The 17522-nt window shown below is 49.2% G+C and overlaps 1 protein-coding gene across 3 annotated transcripts in view; it reads right to left on the minus strand.

Annotated features, from left to right (window-relative positions):
• The window catches only part of Ppm1f (protein phosphatase, Mg2+/Mn2+ dependent 1F), a 31325-nt gene that overhangs the window by 10783 nt on the left and 3020 nt on the right, over positions 1–17522 (minus strand). For 2 of the 3 annotated variants that reach the window (XM_055610251.1, XM_055610248.1), the window contains exons 2-5: positions 13022–13297; positions 5834–5970; positions 1957–2159; positions 1174–1362 (exon numbers count right to left, since the gene is read on the minus strand). In XM_055610251.1, the coding sequence (XP_055466226.1) occupies positions 1174–1362; positions 1957–2159; positions 5834–5970; positions 13022–13224 (732 nt within the window). In that variant the 5' untranslated portion in view covers positions 13225–13297. Of the gene's footprint in view, positions 1–1173; positions 1363–1956; positions 2160–5833; positions 5971–13021; positions 13298–13509; positions 13702–17522 lie in introns of all 3 variants that reach the window. The other variant, XM_055610250.1, reaches the window with a different exon arrangement.

Genomic DNA, 17522 nt, shown 5'->3' on the forward strand with positions numbered 1-17522 from the left:
CTGGCTCTGACTTGGTCTCTTGAGTGGTCTGAGCAGCAGCGTCCCAGTGTCTAAAATGGCTACAGTACTAGACTGGGCCCTCACTGTTGCTGGAAGGGCCCAGCAAGGTGGCTTTCAGGCCACAGAAGAGGGGCCCATTGTCTTTTTTCCACAAACAAGGGCCTCATCCCTACACAACCTGTCACTGCACGAAGGTAAGTACCTAGTGGCGACCAGTAGCCTACTAAGACCTGGCTGAACAAGGGGTGCTGGGACAGCTTGTCAGCCATGCTTTTCTATTTTCTGTTTGTGGATCCTGGTGAGGCCACCACTCCCAGAGCTATCAAACTTTCAGCAACACACACCCCTATTCTGCTAGTATTCCCTTTCATAGGCATGTCAGGCAGTCTGGAGCCCCTGATCCCAAAGCCACCTCCTTGACCTCCAGGGCCCAAGTTCTCCCGGTGCTGGCTGGCTGGGCTATTCTCATAGCTCAGACTAGCAGGTTTAGCAGAGCATCTAGGACGGAGCTTGTTGGGACTTAAGTTTCTTGAAAAACCAGGCTTGCCCCTCTGCCCTGTCTCCTGCTTGCGGAGCTGTAAACGATCAGTTCTTTTAAGTCCTTGTCTGCCATTCTGTTACCCTCAGCCAGCCTGTGTCTTACGGCAGGCAGCCCTGCACTGACTGGGCGGACCAAGTCTGTGTCACACAGGCCTAGCACGGTGGGCCCTGCAGGGCTGCGGGCTGCAGTCTCCAGGTCTCCGTGTGCTGGAACTTCTCCTCCATGATGAGATAGTAAGCGTTGATAACTATGGCATCAGGGAAGAGGACTCTGCTGGGGTTACGCACTGGGAGGTGACTGGGGCTGGAGCAGACCATGATTTGATAGGGCAGAGGGTAGAGCTCCTCACAGTGGCTTTGGGCGTGGAGGGAGACCAGAGAAACACACACAAACATACACGTGCACACGCATATTTGTGTGCACAGACACAGACGCACCCGCTTAAGTGGAAGCGGAGTGCCACGCCGAAAGGAGTGAGGGGGCATGGCTGCCAGCGCTGCTTGGTTGAAACCCTTTCTTCCTGAACCACCAACTGCTTTTGTTTTCCTTCCTCTACGGAGGGCAGAACTCTCTGATGCTAAAAGGCTCCAGCTCCCCAAACGGGTACTTTCCACCCAGGTGCCAGTTCTCACCTCTCGCTTGGCTTTCCAGAGAAAGGAGTCATCGGTGCGCCGGAAGGCTTCTCTGAGGGCTGCCGCCGGGTCGGTGAGTAGCTCTGGCTGGTGAGCTGCATTGGCATGCACGTGCACAGAGGCATACCTTGCAGCGTCCACGCCCCCATGGCCATCAAACACAGCGAAGTAGGCACGGTCCACAGAGTCCTGGCGGGAGCGCAGGGCGAGTCAGACCCAGCCAGCCGCTCTCGTCTGGCTGTTAGCAGGGCGGGAAGCAGGGTAGCACTGTGGTGGCAAGGTCTGTCTCCACGGCTCAGGTACTGAAAACCTAAACCCCACCGTACGTAAGGAAGGTCTTGGCAGGTCGCTGGGATCAATCTCCTTGGAGATGAACGGACCACTGGGAAGTAGCTATCCCCTTGGGAAACTCAGTCTTGCTACGTGCTAGCTTACAGGATTTTGGTGTGCTGCAGAGTTCCCCGCTGGCATGAAGGCCCTCCTCAGATGCAGCCCCTTTACCCAAGGCTTCTGGTCTCCAGAGCAGTGAGAAATACATTTTTATATTTTAATACATATTTAAATTTTCTATCCTGAGACCCAGGCTCAGGATCCCATTGAAAATTGCCTAGTTATCAACCCCAAGTTGAGTACTTCTCAGTATTTCCCCAAGCTTAGCTTTGGCTGGCAACTCTCTCAGCACTCATGGCTCCCCGCCTTTTGCACCAGCCCTTCCATATCAACCCCCCCACACCCTCTAGTGCTTTACTGTTTGTTCCTGGGCTCTGCAGGTGCAACACTCACAGACAGGCCGAAGAGGTGGTTGAAGGTAGGAAGGGCCACGTGTCGATCCTCCATCTTGCGTCGTGTGTTCCGGATGGCGTGGATAGAAACCAGCCACTGCCGCTGAGGGGCCTGGGCAGTCAACAGCATCTGCTTTTGACACTGGCTACATACTTCCCAAAGCCAGTTAAAGAAGCTCCGTGCTAGGCCTTTGGCATCCAGTACTGATGGGCATGATGGAGAAATTGTTAACCAAAAAGTAAAACCATGCAATTGGTGCTTAACTAGTCTCCTATACTCCTTTCCTGCCTTGTTCCCAGTAGCCGCACCCCCACTGGGTTTCTCTGTGTAGCCTTGGCTGGCCTTGAACTCACAGAGATCCACCTGCCTCTGCCTCCCCGAGTACTGGGGTTATAGGCTTGTGCCACTGCTCCTGTCCCCAGGTTTTAAATAGCCCCTCCCAATAGCCTACACGGGCCCCACTAGTCAATCACCTCATCTCCTAAGGCATGCTCAGTACACCAACCTATAAACTATGCAAGAAAGCCTGTTTCCAGGGACAAAACGTCTCTGGGAATCGTCCATTAATTAGAAACACTATAGGTCCAATGATAAGGAATAAGTGAATTCTAGCCTGTTATAACAAAAAAAAAATTAAGCTGCTACTAAAAATGATTTTCAAAACTAAACACACAACTATCCTCTAAGCCAGCAACTGTACTCTTGGGCATGGATCCCAGAAAAATGAGGACTGTTCCCACAAGAACAGTGCATGAATCATACTACTTGCATCTGTAACAGTCCAAATCTGTGGTCTGTCCAGATTCCCTCCAACCTACAAATGGCTCAAGAGCTACACCTTTGGTGCGGGTCCATCAGCAGAAGTGAGTGAAATAGCTAGGTCAGTCTCCAGAGAATCATACCAAATGGAAGATACTAATCCCCAATGTTAGACATGCAATTCCACTGATAGGTTTGTTTGTTTTAAATGACACCATTAAAATGGAGAAAACTAGTCGCTGCCAGGAGTTAGGGCCTGGGTCTGGCAGGTGAGGAGTGTTAGGGTGGCCCATGGAAGGCAGTTTGTAGGGTCTTTGGAATGAGGGAACTGCCTTGTGCACCATTACAGCTTTGCATGGTGCTCCTGAGGAAATTGGGCCACATATAGTTGGGATGTCTCTATATTATTTCTCATAATCAACTGCATGTGTACTTATGATTATTTCAAGACAAAATTCATTAAAAGATGTAACAGAACAGAACAACAACAACAACCACACCCTCCAAGCCCTAAGCCCCAAACCATGCAAGCAAGCAAAAACCCAGCCAGGGCTGGAGATGTAACACACCTGAGTCAGATCTCCAGCCCCCACAGACAGACAGATGGACTACAGGGCAACACAGAAAGGAGAGTACAATGCTTCCAAGAATGTAAAACTGTTTAACCATGATTTTAAATGAGAAAATGATAGAAAATGATATACATGGTTATTCGCAAGCACATGAAAAACCATGTAGTTCTGGAAAAAAGGGGAGGGGGCAGAAATGATCTCCATACAAGCAAGACACAGGCAGGAAGACCCCAGGAGCTGCATCTGTTGGCATGTTCCCTGTGTATACAATGTCCTAATACTTTTCCAGTTCTTCATTACAAGTGCTTGGCCCATATGGTGGCTCTGAACTCTGCTGGTTCTTCTTGCAGCCATTCCCATCACCTGGCAAGCTGCTGCTGCACAATTCAGACTTTAAAGGAACAAAGTTTCACAAAGCCTAGCTTCTAAACAAGAGATCATCAAGGATCAAGTTCAAAGGAGACTTCAGGGGCTAAGTCTTCAGGTCTTAGTTCGTTTCAATGTATAAAGCCCTTCTGCCAGTCTGGGTGGTGTGACCAGAGCCATCATCCAAGTGGATAGCTCAAGGTCAGGTAGTTGAAACCCGGAGTTCAAGCATCAAAGGGGACAAGAAGAAAGGGGAGAGGTGTTCTTAATCAGAAGTGCAGCTTTGGAGGAAAATGGGAAGAGTGGAAGGAAGCCAGAGGGAGCCACAAAAGAAATGCAATGAGCAGGGAGAAGGCTAAGCCCTACCAGAACCTCCATCCAGGACCGTGTGCCACTCAAGACATTTGGCAACAGCTATTGGAGTAGCAGGCTGAGGAGCTGGAGGACTGTGTTTGTTACGCCCAACCTAGGCCCCGCAGCTCTAAGTGTGAACTCACTTGCCCCTTGTCCAGCCAGTCTCCAACCACATCACTTCCCCAGGTCTTTCATTCTCTCCTCTGTTGAAAGTTAGACTCAGACCACTGCCTGGGCTGCTGCTGTGGTCTCCCTTCCTGCCCCTGGGAACTGCTGGTATTGAAGAAGCTTTGAGTATGGCAAGGCCTCTAGGCCCGGGCTGCCTCCTTTTTAGCTTTGAATTTTGCTCAAGCAGAAAGGGCAGTTAAAAATGAGGATGACAGGCCCTACAGTAATGCCTAGTCTTAGGCTGTGGGAGCCATACCCTGATTTTCTAGCCAAGGGCTACAGTCCTGAGCCTCAGGTACTGCCTGGGAAGTCTGTCTTCACACCAATCACAGGGAGGCTTCTGGCAGGCGGGCGTGGAAGGGCTTTAGTCTATTCTCTGTGGCAGTAAGCCTCATAGAATGTGCTGATACAGCGGGCAACAACAGCTTGGAAACTACAGACTTGCCCCTGAGGTGCTCAAGGCCACAAGTCTAGGCCTGCTTGGCAGCTCTGGGACAGGCAGGGCAGGCTCCTCCCTTCTCCACATGCCAGTGTAAAGCCTGGTCTGTCAGTTGCCATTCTCCTTTCCACCAGTAGGTGATGCTCTCTTTTGCCTGGAAGGGTAAGGTGGGGGTGCTTCCTTTTTGAGGCCCTGGTGTTGGGTGGGGACTGTCACCAGGCTGGAAGCCTGCTAGCCTTATAGAGAACAATGGACGCCTGTCCTTGTGCATAGCTGTCTTCCAGGCAGAGGGACAAGGCCATGCTTGGATGAAGGCTGGAGGGAGTTGTGGAAGGGGCCAGAAATGGGGGTGGGAGAGTGGTTGGTAGGCACAAGGGCTAGAGATGCAGGCAGTTTTCTTTCACTGTGTTCTTTGTTTTTCTTTCCACACACGACCTAATGCTGAGCTAAAAGTACTCAAAAGCAGCAGCAAAGGGAGAATCTTTCTACCTGCGTGGAAAACGTGGCTGCATAGCCCGTGTTCCTGCAGCTACAACTTCTTTCCTGGTACTTTTGGTTTTATAATAACCAACACCTTGGCAAAAGTCTAGGAACGAAAGCCATGGAGAGTAAGAACATTTGTATCTTAAAAACAAACGCTGTCACATGGCCTGAGGCCTCTTGGCATTCACTCCCAGTTTCTGAGTTCCTCTTGCTGTAGTGTACATGGTAGGGCCCAGCCGGCTGACGGCTGCTACTCCAGTAGCAGTAGACAGCTAAGCCTCTTCTTTGCCACCTCACGAGTATGGGATCACTGACATCTTATGGACCCTCCATGGGTGGACATTCCACTCTGCTGAGGGGGAATAGCAAGGTGAGGTCGGCTGTGTGCCAACACCTTGGATTCCTCAGGGTAGGGCAGGACAAACAACCATTCATGTTTAAGTGCTCTGAAGCACACTTAAGAAGAGTCAAAGGTAAGGCCCTGTTTCACTGGCTGGCTCTGACCTGGTGGTCACAGTCTCCGCCACAGGTTTGCTATGCCATGCCATGTTGTCTTTGTACTCTGACCTTGCTGTCTTGATAGCACCCTGGCACTGACCTTGAGTGTCAACCTGAGTTGACTCCTGCAGGAGTTGACTCCTGACTCAACGCTGAGACTCCTGCAGGCTAGGCAAAATCTGTTACAGCTTTCTTTCCTCTTGCTAAACGGTCTCAGAGACATATGAGAGGAACTTACAGGTCACAAGGGGTTTCTCTTCCTCATCCTCTTCATCCTCTTGTTCAGGCAACTTCTTAAATTCAGAAAGGTCTGTCTGTAGTAGCTGGGAAATTGCCTCGTGGGTCACAGCCGAAGCAAAGGGTGCTGGAGCGTTCCTAGGGAGAAGACATGAGAGGGTGGGCTGGAGTAACTCCCAGCTGATGTCTGGGCCTGACAGCCTACACTGTGGAGATGGAGACGATGGCTCGGACCCCACACTTGGTATCATTACAAGTGGCTGATCTCTGCCTCCAGAGACCTAAAATGGATGTTTACACAACACCAGACACATACTCTTTGATAGCATCTGCTGGGAAGATATCCTTGAGGCATATGAACCTCCGTGGCCAAAAATCTGGCCTCATGCTCAAGCTGGTGACCCCTGGGGCCAGGGCATGTTAAGAGTTAAGCCTCTATCCCTCCAATTCATATGCTGAAGGCTGAGCATTTACTGTCTCACATGGGACCAGTCGATAAGTTCAATAAGCATAGCAGTAGTAAAGACGAGGTTACGATAGAGTGGGATGGACCCCTGCGCCAGTGTGCCTGGCATCTTTGTGAAAAGGGGTAAATACAGACACAGATACACACGAGGGGAAGCCATGTAGCTATAGGACAGGAATGTAGAGGTGATTATGTTCAGACCGCCAGGAGGGTTCAGCCCTGTGGACACTTTCATCTCCATCTGGCCTCCATCCTGAGACAATGATGACTATCATTATGGTGTCTGGTCTGTGTGCTTTGGGATGACAGCTTCAGGAAACTGCTCCCGGAGGAGGGTCCTTTCCGACAGAAGACCCATGCTGCCCAGCAGAAGCAGTACCCTGTGCAGCTCAGACTCTCTGAGATGCTGAGTTTATGGAGAAGGGAGCTAGGGGTGGGCCAGGCTGTGGCCACAGGGACCTCTGGTCTGCTCAGAAGAGAGACTTGACAGTGTCAGGCTGAGTTATTAGATCTCTGAGCACGTGAAGGATGGGCTGACTGGTGAATGCAGGTAACAACAGTCTGGAGAGGCCAAGGCCTATAGGCTGGGCAGGGAGCCTGGGAGTTAGAAAGGGGCAGAGCAGAACAGTGCTGGGAGCTGATCAAGAGTGGGTCAGATCAAACTGGATCTGAGCAATTGGGCTGAGGGGGAGGGGTAGTCCTACCACTGAGCCCAACTGGGCCAGGGAGCCAAGTTCCGTACCACAGGTTCTACAGAGCTCAGGAGAGCTGGAGAACTGTGGAAACAGGGTCTGACAGGAGATAGAGCCACAGGAGAAATGAAGCCTTGGAGGCCCAATTCCAGAAAGAGTCGGTGAAGTGGGGAATGGCAAAATAAGGGTCCTCCTTGGGACCACAGAATGAAGGTTCTATGCCTTGCTTTTATGCGTCTCTCTCTCCTCTCTTCCTGTGTGTGTGTGTGCTTGAGCATGTAAATGTGTGTGTGTGTGTGTGTGTGTGTGTGTTCAAGGCAGAGGCCAGAGAAGGATATTAGATATCCTGCTTTATCACTCTCCTGGATTCCCTTGAGACAGTGTCTCTCACTGAACCTAAAAGCTTGTCATCTGGGCTAGGCTGGCCGGCCCCTAATGTTGGGGTTATAGGCGCATGCAGACATGTTCAGCTTTTACATGGTTACTGGGGATTTGAATTTAGGTTTTCATGCTTGTACAACAACTGTTCTCATCCACTGAAACACTATCTCCCTAGCCCCTTTACTTTTTTTTTTTTTTAAATACAGTATCTCATGCTGTCCAGTCTGGCCTCAAGCTTGCTATGTAGCCAAGGGTGACCTTGAACTCCTAATTCTCCTACCTGTGCCTCTTCAGGTAGAGTGCTAAGGTTACAGTTATATACCATCATGCTAGGCTGACACTTTGGGCTTAATGAGAACAATGACCTTCTAAGAGCCTGGCTGATGACTCATATCCTAGGGGACTGGCTAGCTACTGCTGGCCTTTAGTTTTAGAGACCTGGGAACTGAACGCTGAGACTCCTGCAGGCTAGGCAAAATCTGTTACAGCTTTCTTTCCACTTCTTGAGCTGAGGTCTCACCTAGGCTGGCCTTCAGTTTACCCTGGATCCTAGGCAGGCTTGAACCTTTACTCCTCCTGCATCAACCTCTTGGGTAGCTGAGTTTAGTAGACTGCACTGCCAGGCTTTGCTATGTGGAACTGCATAATGAGCTGAATTTTTGAAAGGCAAGAGTGACTCAGGGAGAGGCCTCTGGAAATGACCAGCTAGGATGGGATGCACTCGCCAAGCTCGCCGAGACCCTGGGTTGCATCTCCAGCACACGCCTGCCACATCCCCCACCTCCAAAATAAAGAAGGATGCATCTGTGAGTAAGGCAAGAGAAGAGGACACGTCCGAGTCATGTGTCATTGTCTGCGTCTCCCCCACCCCCACTTTGAGGCATTTCCTGTCAGGGACTGGGTTTTCCGTTTGGAGGCAGGGAGAGGATACCTGCTCACTTTGGTGCTGGTAAGGTAGGTCATGCTTAAGCTTCTTGCCCACTGGCTGCTGTTGCTGTTGGGGGCAGGGAGGCAGCTTCCAGCCACGGAGACACAGACAATGCCTGGCCTCCAGCCATCCGCATTTCCTTCCCGGACACAGCTTCTGCCTTATTCCGGAGACCCACCCAGAGGTCGGGAGGCCCTCAGTCCTGTCATCAGCATGAATGTCAGCCCTGATTCTGGTCCTGGGAGTGGAACTGTACTGAGGAAATGCCCATCTCAGGGTTACTAGGTGCCCACAATGTAACAGGAGATGAAAACCACATATTTACAGTATAAGTTTATATTGCTCGGGGACCTACAGACATGACAGTGAAATCACAGACAGAAAAGAAAAAGGAAGAGGAGTGTGCTGAGCCCAGAGGTCAGAGATATGACTCCAGATGGTCTCAGAGGAAAGATCATTTGAAATCCGAAAAAAAGAGCCAATGGATCAATACGTTTGAAGCCCTTTTATATCCACAACTTTAAATGGGGCTGTGGGGACATGGGCAAGGCGTGAGGGTCTATGAGGCACCAAGTGACTATCTGAATTCAGCATTCACATGGCTGAATATGAATGCTTTGTAACTGCTACATATGATGCAGGTTAGGTCATGCCACAGGTAATGAGGACATATACCTATGTCCATGAGAGAAAATGCTAGAAAAGAACCATTTGGAGGGCTGGAAAATCGACTTTGGCTTTTTTTTTTTTTTTTTTTGAGACAGGGTTTCTCTGTGTAGCCTTGGCTGTCCTGGACTTGCTTTGTAGAGCAGGCTGGCCTCAAACTCACAGAGATCTGCCTGTCTCTGCCTCCTGAGTGCTGGGATTACAGGTGTGCGCCACCGTACCCGGCTTACACTACATTTTTATGCTACACTATGGTTTGTTTAGTGGATGCACACAGGGCCTAAGCAGGCCCCTGGGGTTCTGGGCCCCCCCATCCATCTTTTTCTTCTTCTTCTTTTTTAATCGAAAATAAACTTTCTAAATACAATATTCTGATCATGGTTTTCCTCTTCCTATTCATATCCACTGTCTTCCCTCTCAAATAAGCAGGCAAATAAACATACACACATACACAACACCCAAAGAAAAAGCACAAGAAACACACACACACGCACACACACACACACACCACAAACACAAAATCGAGAACTATAATATACAAGCAAAAGGCCAGTAACATAGAAAATGCTTACACAAAGCAGTATGAGACAAAAAATGTCTACAAAAATACATGTGTGGCCACCTACAGTTGGGCATGGGGCCTACCCTTAGGTGTGGTTTCTATACCCTGTGAGGCTCTGTTGGAGAAAACGAATTTTTCCTTTGCAAGTGGTTGTCAATTGGAGATAACCTTTTGGCTAGGAATGGGAGCCTGTGTCCACCTCCCCGTTTAGTGCAGGTTCAAGTGTGGCTTGAACCTGTGAAGGCCCGCTGAATGCTGCCACACTCTCTGTAAGTTCCTATGTGTGTCAGTCCTGTTATGTCTGGAAGACGCTGTTTCTTTGGTATCATCCATCCCCTCTGGCTCTTACAAATTTTTTGGCCCATTGAGTTTCTAATGCAGGGTTTTTGCCTGTCACTGACTACTAGTGTGCGCTCAAATGAGTCCTGGTACTTCCTTTATCACATGCAAACACTACTGACCTGGGGCTCAGTAGTCCACCCTCATCCCCTGTGAGTACACAGAGTTCCTGCTTAGCCCGTCTCTGGGTGGGCTAGGGGCTGGGGCTAGCAGCTACTGATGTACACCCCTCCCTTCCCATTTCACTGCTGTGCTGTAAACCCCCCCCCCATGCAGTTCTCCCCAGGAAAGGCCTTTCCCTGTACCACCTATACCTGGGAACCTATGGCATAGCTTAGAGGCCCTGCAATGCTCAATGTCCTCTCTTTAGGGACCAATTCTGAGCCTAGGCCACATGTCCTTGACCTCTCAGCAGGTACCTTTCCCTGTTAGCTCTCTCCAACCCCTACCCCCCATTCCAGTCCTTCTGGGCTTGGTTTTCTTTCTGGATATTGCTGAGCCATGCAGGTAGCAAGGCCCTTTGTCATATATGTGGAAGGTCTGGTGGCTGCTTCCTCCTGCTCCCAGAACTGACTCAGCTTTCTGGTTCCCAAGTGCTGCTTTGCTGCTCTGGACTTCTTTTAAGAAGGCAGAACTTAGGAGCCTTCCTCTCACTCCCTGTATTCAAGGCTTCTGACAATGAAGTAGCCAGTTCTTTCCCACCCTGAGGATGAGTTACTTTATACTGCCTGCCTCTAAAATAGTTTCCCCAAACCAACTAGCAACATCATATTCATATATTAAGATCACAGAGCGATGCTCCTGAGCTGTGGGGTCCAGGATAGACATGGCTCTAAAGCAGACTGCCTGTGAGTTGTCTACCATGCTAGGATCCTAGCAACTGTTGTTGGGTGAGTAGAGATGGAGATGAAGGGCACTGGGGGCTAATTTCTCACATACTCAGGTAACACCGAGGTGACAATATGCTGAGGCTAGACGCTGTTCCAGCTGTGGGAAGAGTGCTGAGATTAAGAAGCTTGGGTTTATTCCCTTAGTGAGTGCAGGCTTGTACAGATGTTGTACGGCCTGAAATGTCCCTGGCTTCCATGAGCTACCCCTTTGACCAATAGGAGCTTGACTGCAGGAACACAGAGGGCAGAGGGCAGAGATGGATCTGTCCTTCACTGTCTTTCATGGCACAAAGACTTCTAGACTGGATAAATAAATGAAGGGGTAATGACACAAGGCCCAGCACAGCTCTTCTGGAAAAGGGTGAGCCTAGAAGAACCTCACAAAACCGCTGCTCTTCCTTCCCACAATCTGTAGGGTGGCTGGACCAGGCTCTTCTCCGCCTGCTCATCTTTACCTGAGCTGGGACAGTACCCACTGCCTCTTGGATTGTCAGGACTTAGAGAGCTGAGTGGCCCTACCTTGCCCAGGCCATGAAGCCAGTCTCATACCTCACTTACCTCTGCCTAAAAAAATGGGCAGGACTTATACCTAAGCACCTAGACTGGGTTCAACTGTATACCCTGAAGACCTAATCCCAGAAAGTGACCTGATCTGGAACTACAGTTTTTTTTTAAATGCAGTAACAGTAAAGTGGGGTCATTCTGTGGTCCAAAACCTATTGTGACTAGCTTCCTCCAAGTAAGGAGGCCAAGAAAAAAAAAAAAAAAACAGCTTAGTCAGTAAAGTGCTTCTTTTGTGAACATAAAGATGCCAGTGCAGATTCCCCCAAAGCCATGTAAAAATCTGAGTGCAAGGGCGCACGTCTGCAGTTCCAACAATGGTCAGACGGTAAGCAGAGACATGGGCATTCCTAGAAATGCAAGGGCCAACTAGCCTGGCCTACATGGTGAAGGTCTGGCCAATGGAAGACTGTGTCACACGAAGTGGACTGATGGACCGACACCCCAGGCTGTCCTCTGATCTCTGTACAGATGCTGTACATACTCACAGAAAATAAACTTTAAAAAAGGAGTGAGGTTACAGACAGGGAGGGGCCATGTGATAATAAAGGCAACCCCAGAGATGTGACTCTACACGCCAAGCCACGCGCAGCAGTCACCACCAGAGAGCTCTAGAACAATCTCCTTGGTGGCCTTCGAGAAAGTGAGCCTTGTTCATATCTTGATTTTGAGTTTCTGGCCCTTAGACCTGTCAAAGGACAAACTTCTGTTTCTGCTGCCCACACTGTGATACGTTGTTACATGGCTACAGGATTATCTACACAGGAGCATCATTAGCTAGCTCCAAGTTGCCCTTTTTGTTAACGCAATTACTTTAGCAATGCCCGAAAACGCTAAATGGAAAAATGTATGGGCTGGAGAGATGGCTCAGTGGTTAAGAGCACTTGCTATTCTTCTAAAGGACCTGGGTTTTGTACCCAGCACCTTCATGGTGGCGCACGACCATCTGTAGGCAGACATGTGGTACACATCCAAATTCATAGGCAAAACCACTCACATGCACAAAATGAATTAAAAAAAAAACAACTGTAGGAATAAGAAATAAATAACTTTAAAATGGCGGACTACTCTGAGATTCTGAGTAGCATGATGGAAACTTAGCCATGTGTTTGTCTTATGGGGAACAGCAACTATGTCTGCCCAGTGCACCTGTGCATTAGTCATTCAGCAGCTTGTCTTAGGACCCCAGTGTCCAAAAGACTCCTATTTTACTTAGTAATAGCTGCAAAGCATGGGAGTGGGGATGTTGCATTCAGACGGTGAAGAGAAGACACAAAGTATTTCCTTTAAATGAGACAGTGGTTGACCTGATAAGGAAAATAAAAGCAATCCTGAAACAACCCCTGCCCAAACATGCTGAGAGGCTAAGATCGGAGAAGACAGAAGTCTTCCAGATGAAAAACTGAGAGACACAGAAGTGCAGGTCTAGTATTGCCGCCACGTAAGAGGCGAAGACACAGAGTGGCAGGCAGGCCTAGTGCTGATGGGTACACACTGGGGAGGAAAGGCACAGAATGTCAGGGCCTGTCACTCCCTGAACTTTCAGGCTGGAACGTCCAGAGAAGGGATGACCCTGTCAATCCCATGAGACTCAGGTAGGGTCAAGATCACCACCTGGGACACAAACACTCCCATGAGACTAGGGTCAAGGTCACCCTGTCCCTTTCCATCAAGCTCCTCTATTTTGAGGTAGCCAAGACCTACCTGCTGCCCAGGAAGCTCATGGCCAGCTCAGCCAGCTCAGCCTCCACCTCTTCCTGGCTCAGTACTGTCCCTGGAACCTTCCATGGCAAAGGGCTCTCCAGGCTCAGTGGGGCTGGGAAGTCTCGGAGGAACGTGTCCAAGAAGCCTGCGATCTCGCCATCACAGGCCATCTGGCTGCTGTTCTGTGGGGCTCCAGAGGCCATGCCCAGTGCATCCCGGGGGGGGGGGGGCTCACAGCTAGGTTGGGGTGAGATGGTCTATGGCCAAGTCTTCACTCTGGGGAGAGATGTCAGAGTTAGCAATATCACAGGGTGACAGTTTCTGTATGATGGGGAATATAGGTGCCCTGCTTTGTCTCTTTTACCAGCCGGCAAAGTGAGGCAGGTACCTCAACAAGCCCTGGGCCTTGCAGTTCAGGGAACATAGTTAATGGAGAGTCATTCCCATTTAGTATCCTGACACGAGTTCAAGTGGAGAAACATGCATACCCAGAGAACTGCCTCAGGAGATGGGATCAGAAGCAGGCCATGAAGACATCCCATAGAATTGAAGGAGGGAATGCATGTTCTCTGCAGAGTGGCGGAGAGGACCAGAGGACAGGGACACCGGAACCAGGTCATGAAGGCAGGTAAAGGGGTTTAACCAGATATCAGGATGCCAGCATGTCAACAACTGCCCAGCTGGTAAAAAGGGATATGTGTCAGGCCATAGTAATGGTGGGAAAAGTAACCACACACACAGGTCACCAGTGTAGAGCTATTTGCGAGAGAAAGAAAAACTTAGGCGTGAGAAGGGTGCTGCTGGGGCTGCCGGATTGGGAGAAGCACAGGGCTAACCAGGAATAAGGAGCCTTTGGGACATGGTCAAGTCTATCCATTGCTCTCTAATAGGAAGAGTGAGTCAAGAGCCCAGAGTATCCCAGGCTGAAGCTGGGGACATGGGTTTCAGCCTCGTCCCAAACCCTTACGGTTTTCCTGAGGGTTTGTAGCTGCCAGGTCCTGGGTATTGCCTCAAGCTCTGCAAAGTCAGGTTAAAACCCCACTTCACTAAAATTTGGAGGTGGTGGTCCCTTGCCCAAGGTCTCAGGATAAAGATAGGGCTTGGAGGAATGCCTGCCTGAGCCTGTCCCTTCCCACATTGGCCCTTTCACATTTGAGGTACATAAAATGCCCCAAACTCTTGCAAGTCTATAGCAGTACATTGGTGTCTTCACTGGGTTGGGCTTTTAGCTCTCATCTGGCTCAGAGCCACTTCTGGCATGGTCAACCAGCTCTTTCCATATATTTAATGTCCAAGCCTGTAGGCTTGTCCTTTAGTCTGTAACCCCTTTAGATAACTAATGACCCCCAAAGACTCCTTTCTTCCTTTACAATCATCCAGCCTCAAACAGTACTAGAGTGTCTCTTGCTTATATCTTTTTTTTCTCCCCTTGTGATGCTGGAAATTGAGGCCAAGGTATGCATGCAAAGCAAGCCCACTACCACTAGAGCCATATTCCCTCTGCCTTTCGTTGACAACCCCTGTGATGTGTCTGTCCCTCCCTCCCCTGCTCGCCCAGGGGTTGGAGTAAAGCCCCAATTACCACCACACCTGACAGATAAAGCCCCAATTACCACCTCCTTCTCAGCAGCCACTGCTTCTGGCAGTGTTACCCCAGGCCACTGTGGCTGTTCAGTGAGCCCCCTAAGGATGGGGCACCTCTGAAGGCTCTCCTTGATACTCTGGCTTAGGGACCTTCATCAGGAAAGAGCCCAGTGTGTTTACCATCAGAGGAAACAAATGACGATCTTTAAGGTGATAAAATGGATATAAGATTCTGAGCATCCCAAGCTCTAAGGCGGGGGAACCTGGAGAGAGGCTTCAGAGATGGCTCCCTCTGGAGGCCTTGAAGATTCTAACTGCTAGATGGGTGAGACTTCTAGGACAACCACAGATGGTACCTTCAAACTTTGCCCAGAGGGAGGACTAAGGGTGAACCAGACAGATGAGGAAAACTTGGAGAGGTAGCAGGAGGGAACTCAAAGCACACGCTGCAGCCAAGACTGTCCTCACTCAGCACCTCACTTCAGAATGAGGCTTCCAGTAAAACAAGAAGTAAAAGACACAAAGAGGGACTGTCCACCATCTCAGCTGGTGGACTGCTTGCCTGGCATGCCCAGGGTTCCAGGTTCAATTCCCAGCATAAATGGGTGTGCTACTGTGCACCTCTGATCCTACACTTGAGAGAGAGGGACATGAGGATTAGAATGTCAAGGCTATCCTGGGCTACATGCAGAGAGTCACAGGCCAACCTGGGATACATGAGATTCTGCGGCAACACAAAACTAAACAAAACACCAAAAGAGAAATAGATGTGGGGAGGGTTCCAATATCATGTTAACCGAAATAGTATTTAGGGTACAAAAGAAAATGTGTGGTGTGACAGTTACTGTTCATTTGGCAGGACCTAGAATACTGAAGGGAAAGCCATCCAGTGAGAGACTCTCGTGGTTGGGTTAACTGAAGTGGGAAGGTCAACTGTGGGCGGCACCATCCCGTCACCTGGGGTCCTATATTAAAGAAGAAGTGTAGCAGCTGAGCTCAGCACCCACTTCTGGTTTCCTGACCATGGACACAATGTGACTAGTTGCTTCTGGAGATTATGTTGCCACCATGAACTGCATTCCTCTAAACTGAAAACCAAAATTAACCCTTCTTTTAAATTGTTTTTGTTAAGCTTTTGTTAATTTTATTTTATTTTATTCTGAGACAGGGTTTCTCTCTGTAGCCTTGGCTATCCTGGAACTCGCCCTGTAAATCAGGATGGTCTGAAACCCATCTGCCTCTACCTCCCGAGTGCTCCGATTAAAGGTGTGCTTCCTCCATCAAGTATTTTTTTGCAACAAGAAAAAAAAAAAAATAACTGACACAAGTGATAAGCAAACAAAACACAACACCTCTTTCTTCTTTCAAAGGCTGAAATCAAAAGCTAATTTGTTTAAAAAAGATATATACAAGAGGCTACAGGCTGGTGTTAGCACATGCCTATAATCCTGGCATTCACAAGGCAGAGGCAAGAGGGCTGCCACAAATTTGAGGCCATTATGGTCTACATAACCATTGCCAAATTAGGTCAGGCTACAGAGACCCTGTGTCAAAAACTAAGCAGCCTCCAACACCGGACAGAATGAGGGGCTGCAACAAAGGCAGGATCCTGCACCCCGGTCTACAGCAGCCAGTTTGAGCTCATCCACCAGGCAGTATGATAAAGGATGAGAGATGACAGGCCTTCTGCTGCCATGTGCAAACAGAGGGACTTGGAGATCATACAGAAGAAGCAGAAAAAGTAGAATGCGGAGGAGCCTAAGAGTCTTGGGGTCCACCTTTTCTCTGTCCTTGTTTGCACATGGAGCCAGCCCCACCATGCTCACCTTCCCCTGTAACACTCACAGCATATTCCCTTTGTCTTGACTCTGCAGTGGGTCTTCTTTCTGCAGCCTCTCTCCCCCTGGGCCACTCTTGGAGTGTTTTCCTCCCCTCTGGGGGCATACACTAAAGGATTAAAAGTGGCTTTGCAAAACTATAGATATAGTGCTTTTTTTAAATTTGTTTTTTTCAAAATATGGTTTCTCTGTATAGCTCTGGCTGTCTTGGAACTCACTCTGTAGACCAGGCTAGCCTGGAACTCATACATCCACCTGCCTCTGCCTCCTAAGTGCTGGGATTAAAGGTGTCTGCCACCACTAGCTGGCAGATATAGTACTTCTTAGTGAAGATTATGTTGCTAGAGCTAAAATTTATTGTCTACACTCACGCTTACTTACAGGTTAATAAAATGTAGCCTAGGTTACAAAGACTAAGCAGATAAAAAGATAAGAGTGTAAATAAAGCAAAGAAAGAAAGATCAGTCTGGGAACGAGACAGAAGCAATCTAACCCAAAGGTAAGATAGAAAAGAAGAAGAGAGTGAGTTCTGGGCCAGGGGTTGGTGATACACAACAGAAGTAGTTGTCAGAGCTGCAGAGCATGGGGACAAAGAGATGGACCAGGCCAAGTGTCACATGGTACCCCACTCACACACTCTAGCCCCTAGGTATGCAGGAACAGAAGTATGATTACTGCAAAGCTGTTCACAAGCAACTGACAAGCATTTGGATTATATTTGTTTCATGAAATTTTACAGGCCCTAGTGGTACTGGAACCTCCAGCAGTGCTAAATGGCTTGACATAAAGCTATGACTAAGATCAAAGTGAAAGCCCCAACTAGCAAAACCCTGCCCACAGCCCACCCTGCCCATAGTCACCCACCTGGTACTATGTCTGCTATATGTTTTAGAAGGCAGACGTCTTTCTAACCTTCACCCTTGAGCTGTTTCCTTCGTCTGGAGTCCCCAAAGTTGACCTGTTTTCCCTGGAGGCTGGGTTCATCATCCTCTTTGCCTTGCAGCACTACAAACCCAAGCCTTTAATGTACCTGGCAGTACACCCACTCTAAATGCCCTGTGCTCTCTGCTCCTGGCTCA

The sequence above is a fragment of the Psammomys obesus genome, unplaced genomic scaffold, assembly GCF_907164565.1.
Source record: "Psammomys obesus unplaced genomic scaffold, mPsaObe1.curated_primary_1811, whole genome shotgun sequence".
NCBI classification, from domain to species: Eukaryota; Metazoa; Chordata; class Mammalia; order Rodentia; family Muridae; genus Psammomys; species Psammomys obesus.